The sequence below is a fragment of the Malurus melanocephalus genome, unplaced genomic scaffold (assembly GCF_030028575.1).
Source record: "Malurus melanocephalus ecotype Western Australia unplaced genomic scaffold, MMel_1.1 scaffold_44, whole genome shotgun sequence".
Classification (NCBI taxonomy): domain Eukaryota; kingdom Metazoa; phylum Chordata; class Aves; order Passeriformes; family Maluridae; genus Malurus; species Malurus melanocephalus.
In genome coordinates this window covers 239536-244555 of record NW_026623276.1, presented here as the reverse complement: position 1 = coordinate 244555, position 5020 = coordinate 239536, and the positions used below count along the sequence as shown (strand labels likewise).

Sequence of the window (5020 nt, the reverse complement as noted above, 5' to 3'; positions counted from 1 at the left end):
TGCTAAGACTGACAGGGTTGCCATTATGATTTAAAATTAAACTTAYGCACATGCATTCATGAATAGGAACTGCAAAAGAAGAAAGCTTAATGCAACAGYTATAAGGAACTGAAAAATCCAGAAAGAAGATGCTACAGTTCAAGATTCATGTTACTCACAAAAAACCTAATCTGAGCAGAAGATCAAACATTTAAAATTTTTTTTCCCTTAGCATGTCAAAATCTCACATTTCTTTGTCTGTCTTTCACAAAGCACTGTCAGAAATGGAGGCAGACTCTGCTGATTGAATTATAGTGTGGCTTCTCAAAGACTGAACCAGTATTTATTTTGAAAATACACATAAATTATTAATTACCTCCTTAAAAGTATAAGCAAGCCTCTGGCCTCATAGCATTTCTGTAATCTTTCATACTATGAAATGAAACAGTTTCTGATATCTGTAATTACTTACCAAAATAAAGAAGTTATTTTTTGTAAGTTTTGTTTGTAAATACTTTATTTAAAAAATCTTTTAATGCTATTAGTCAATACATGTGTAATAATACTTTGATAAAGTATCATGTAGTAATATGTATTTTGGATTCAGGAATGTAATGGTTTTAACTAAATCATCAGAGCTCTGTTCTGCTCCAGTCTCTTCTAAACTGTCATTTTTTTCCAGAATTTAAACAAACTCATTCTTTGTCAAGGTACATCATCCTTAAGGCCTTGCAAACGTTTTAGTAATTGAACCAAAACAAAGAGAGAGCTCGGCTTTCTTTCTGAAGACCACGTTGCTTTTGAGCTTAAAAAGGTGCCTGCAGCTTTCAAGCAGTTAGTGGCAAATCAGCAAGAAAGAAATCARAGGAGAAGAAGGGGCACTTAAAAATCAAAACAGTAAAGTGCACAGCTATACCATCCAAAATTGTATTAATCTGATCCAAAGAACTTGCTGGACTGTGGATACTTAATACAATTTGGCTTGCATGAAACATACAATCACAATTAGACAGAAAGGATTTTCTTTTTTTCTTCCTGAAGTCATCTACAGGATCTATGGAATTCAATTTCCAAGGGTAACATAGTGCAGCTCTTTGGATATTGATTGGTTTCCTAAGTCCACAAGGAGATGAAGAAGCAGGGAAGGTGTGGAGGGATGCAAGGTGTCCTCTTGCCGCCTCTGTTTTATTTAGATGCCCGTACTCTCCAGTTCCCCATCCTCCAGCCCTAATGCAGCATGTGACCTAGAAATCATAAAGAGTTTCTCTTTATTTGTGTACTGTCTTTGAGTTTGCTGGGATTGCTCCTCTGTTTGTTCTCTGCTGGTAGCCTTGAGGGGGTCCATCTTCTCATCTGGTTCCTCCTCACAGTCCTGAATTTTACTGGCTGCGGTGTTGGCAACTGACTCCAAGGAGGTGCCTGCCTCCTCCAGGCGGCTGTAGCCCTTATTGCTGCTGGAAGGCTCAGACTGGGAGCTCTGGGAGTCCGTCCTGGCGATGGCAGGAGGSGCTGAAGGGGGCGATCCCCCCACGTCTAGAGATTTGGAGTAGCTAGGAGATGCCTTTACCAAGAGGCTGGAGTCCAGAACCCTCCTGACAGCTGGTGACCGAGGTGGCTCAGGGGAAAGGGGACGCCTGGCATCGGGCAAACAGCTGGTGCTCTGCCGCCTGAGAACCAGCTTGTGCCTCGTCGGCCCACAGCCTCCCTTGGCGTGGCTGCTGCTCAGGTCGGTTAGGCTCAGTTCAAACTCCCCCCGTGGGATCTCCTGGGCTCCCCGCTCTCCAGGCGGTCTCTGCCAGCCTCCCCCTGCACCGCTTGGCCCCAGGGGCAGCAGGGTGAAGGTGCTCAGGGAAGAGCCGACGATGGAGCTGGCCGTGCTGCAACGCTCACAGCTCCCGGGCGGGCTGCAGGGCGGGCTGGGGGCATGGCGGCCCGTGAGGGCAGCGCGCTCCCGGCAGATGCTGTACACGGCCTCAGCCAGGCTGGGCGGCTGCGGCGGGTCACAGGAGGAGGAACGCTGCGGGGAGGACACCAGATCCGGCGGGGAGAGGGAGACACCCAGTCCTGGTGGCCAGGAGCTCTTGGCCAGCATGGCTGCGGCACCCAGGCCCTCACAGCCGGGGCCCAGGGACTGCACGTAGTTGACAAAGCCATTGAGAGGGGCYGAGGCCGGGGTGCCTCCATCCTTGGCCCGCAGGCTGTGGGCATCGATGACGGTGGAGTAGAGGTCACGCAGGTTGATGATCTTGGTCTTCTTGTCGCGGTTCTCGTGCAACACCGCGTTGGCGCAGATGAAGAGGAAGATGCCGATCCCCATGATCAGAGGGCCCAGCACCTTCAGCTTGTCCGAATGCAAGTAGCTCGAGAAAAGACGGAAAAGGAAACCCGCTGAGGCCTGGGGGGATGAGGAAGTAGGTGAGGAGCCACCGGTGGTGGCAGTGGTGGAGGTGTTGGCTCCAGGGGGTGGCTCCGGGTGGATCCCTGCTTGCACCCCTGCCTGGCTCTGGGAGCGGTTCGTGGGGCTGCTRGCCCGCGGTGCTGGGTGCCGGCCCCTGGCAATGCTGCTCTCTCTGTACACCTGGCTGGGCTTCGGCCAGTAGCCCACCACAGCCAAAGCAATGCCCACCAGCAGAACCAGGATGCCACACAGGGCAACGAATCCCGAGAGGGAGCACAACTTGAGCTTGCCTTTCACCACCACCACRTCATTCTTGCGCTTCTTTTTGGCCTTGCGTTTGCGCTTGGGGATTTGGCTCTGGGGTTTCAAGGGATCCTGTTTCCTGGCCGAGATCCTCAGGAGGCCTCCAGTGGCAATCATGGCTGGCTACTTGTGCACTGCCCCCYGCAGCCACTCCAGCTCCTGCAGTGAAAGGGAGAAGAGAAGAGGATGAGGACCAAGGGCAGACCTGCAGCRCAAGTAATGTCTCTGCTTGTTCTTTCTCCATCAAAGTTCTGCTAATTAAAGCCCTGAACAAGTGGGATAGGGGTTGACACCAACAGACCTCCCTTGCCCACAAAGATCCYGTGTGTGAGAAAGAAACAGCAGACCAAGGGCATTAAAGGAGACACGTGTGCCACTACACTCTTGCCAAACAGCTAATTAATTTCTTTATACTCCAGGTAAATAATAGAGCTAGTGGTATCCACTTGAGTAAACAAAAAAACATCTTGCTCATTTCAGGAGTTTGCAAAGCTCCAGAGCCCAGAGGATGCTGAGCCCAACTCCCTAATATGTTCTGGGGTGGTTAGTGCACACTGGTTGTGGTTAGTGATGTCATGCAGGATTTGAGGGGATGGGAGAAATAAAAGCAGGAAGGTAATCTATTTGATGTATAGATATAATTTGTTTCATTACACCACTTCCACATGACTGGAGGGAGGGTTAAACATATTACTCGCTTAAATRAGTGGGAAAGAAATTACTGTGAAATGCACAAGGGAAACATTTGAACACTGGAAAGCGGTGCCCTGTGAAAGTTTTTTCCTAGCCATTTGTACCTGATGTGCAATATTAGAAATCCATCTCCTGCCTGCGGTCCAGAGGCATCCCTAGTTTGGGAACATGTGCGATGCTCCAGGTAACTGTTATGTAACAACGACAAATTCAACCCCCTCCCTCCGCCCTCAGAAAGGGGAGATGGTGGCTGCCAGGTAAGAGATGGCAGGTCAAATCCTATTAAAGGAGAAGTGAAACCCTGTGAGTCACCCGGGGAAACCCTAACGAGTGCTTGCAGGGRAACTGACAGAGGACTAAACACTGAGCATTTGTGGCTTGTGTTAAGGGAGCATCAGAAGTCATCTCTCTGTTCCCGTGATCCGAGCTAAACAACACAACATKCAGGAGCATTTCTGCACTGTGCAATTCTTTTTGGAACCTATTTCTTCATGCTACCGAGGAGCAGGATCCCCTCCACGTCTTTYTGAATGCCCTATTATTTTTTCTTTGACGGGGCAAAAGATGACATCASTGAATACAATACGACTCACAAAGTTCGATTAATTGCACTGAAAGGCGATTAAGTAAGCACCTAAAAAAAAATCCCTTGCTCCTATTTGCCTTTTCAGCCTTCAAATCTTATCTCTTTTGTGTTCTAATGTCAGAATTGCCACATATGCAGTAATATTGTGTCCCATTTATTCTGTATTTTCCCCAGAAAAAAAGATGGGTGTTGTCAGCAAAGATGTTGTTAAATTACTCTCCAAGGTACTGCACGYTCCAAACAAAGAGCAGAGATTTTTCTTTCTTATCGCTCAACTATTTATTAAAAATAGGAAAAAAATAAAAGAGAGCACATTTTGTTGATGTATAAGTGTAATTATCGGGGCATGCTTTGCTGTAATTGCAGATTCTTTGATCTCATTCTCTGCTGCCCCACTAGCCAGCTGCCCGTCTCTCCACGGCGATAACAGATGGTCATCAGCTCCGAGGAACGCTCCCAGTCCGGCATCGCCTGGCACTTAGTTTCGGCGATGGCGAGCGCAGCGCTCGGCGAGCGAAGCAGGGCACGGCCGAGCCGCCGGCCATCACCAGCGGCCGCAGTGCCATGAAACCACCCGGACGGGAGCTGGAGCCACATCCCGCACGAACGAACCGCGACCCCCGTTCACCCCCGGCAGCCGGAGCCGCAAGCACCACGACCTTGCCCGTCGAAGCCCAAACACACTGTAACACCACTAACAGCACTCGGGTTAACTCCTTCCCAGCCCTGGGCTCGCCCGCGGGACTCGCGGGGCTCCGGCTGCCGGGATGCCCGGCACCAGCTCCCGGTCCGGCCGCGCAGCTCCCGCCGCCCGGCAGAGCGCACAGCTCCAACGCCGCCCGCCCCGGCGCGCCTGTCGGGGGTCGCCGGCGGACGGAGCCGCCTCTCCGGACGGGGGTGCCGTGGTCACTTACCGAGGAGGGCCGGGGAGAAGTCCGGGCGGGAAGCGGGCGAGCCGCCGCGGGGAAGAAACTTTCCGGCCCGAGCGGGCATCCCCGCCCCGCCGCCGCTCACGGCCCCGGGCGGACGGGCGGCGGGGCTGGGCCGAGCGCCGGGCGCCC

At 51.4% G+C, this 5020-nt stretch overlaps 1 protein-coding gene across 1 annotated transcript; it reads right to left on the bottom strand.

The window, feature by feature from the left end:
• Window positions 1-439: 439 nt before the first annotated feature.
• On the bottom strand, window positions 440-4984 carry TMEM200C (transmembrane protein 200C). Its single transcript, XM_057364886.1, has 2 exons — window positions 4874-4984; window positions 440-2839 (listed from the first exon to the last, which is right to left on the bottom strand). Exon 2 carries the CDS (start codon window positions 2795-2797, stop codon window positions 1169-1171), a length of 1629 nt encoding a protein of 542 aa, XP_057220869.1. The 5' UTR covers window positions 2798-2839; window positions 4874-4984; the 3' UTR covers window positions 440-1168.
• Between the last annotated feature and the right edge of the window lie 36 nt (window positions 4985-5020).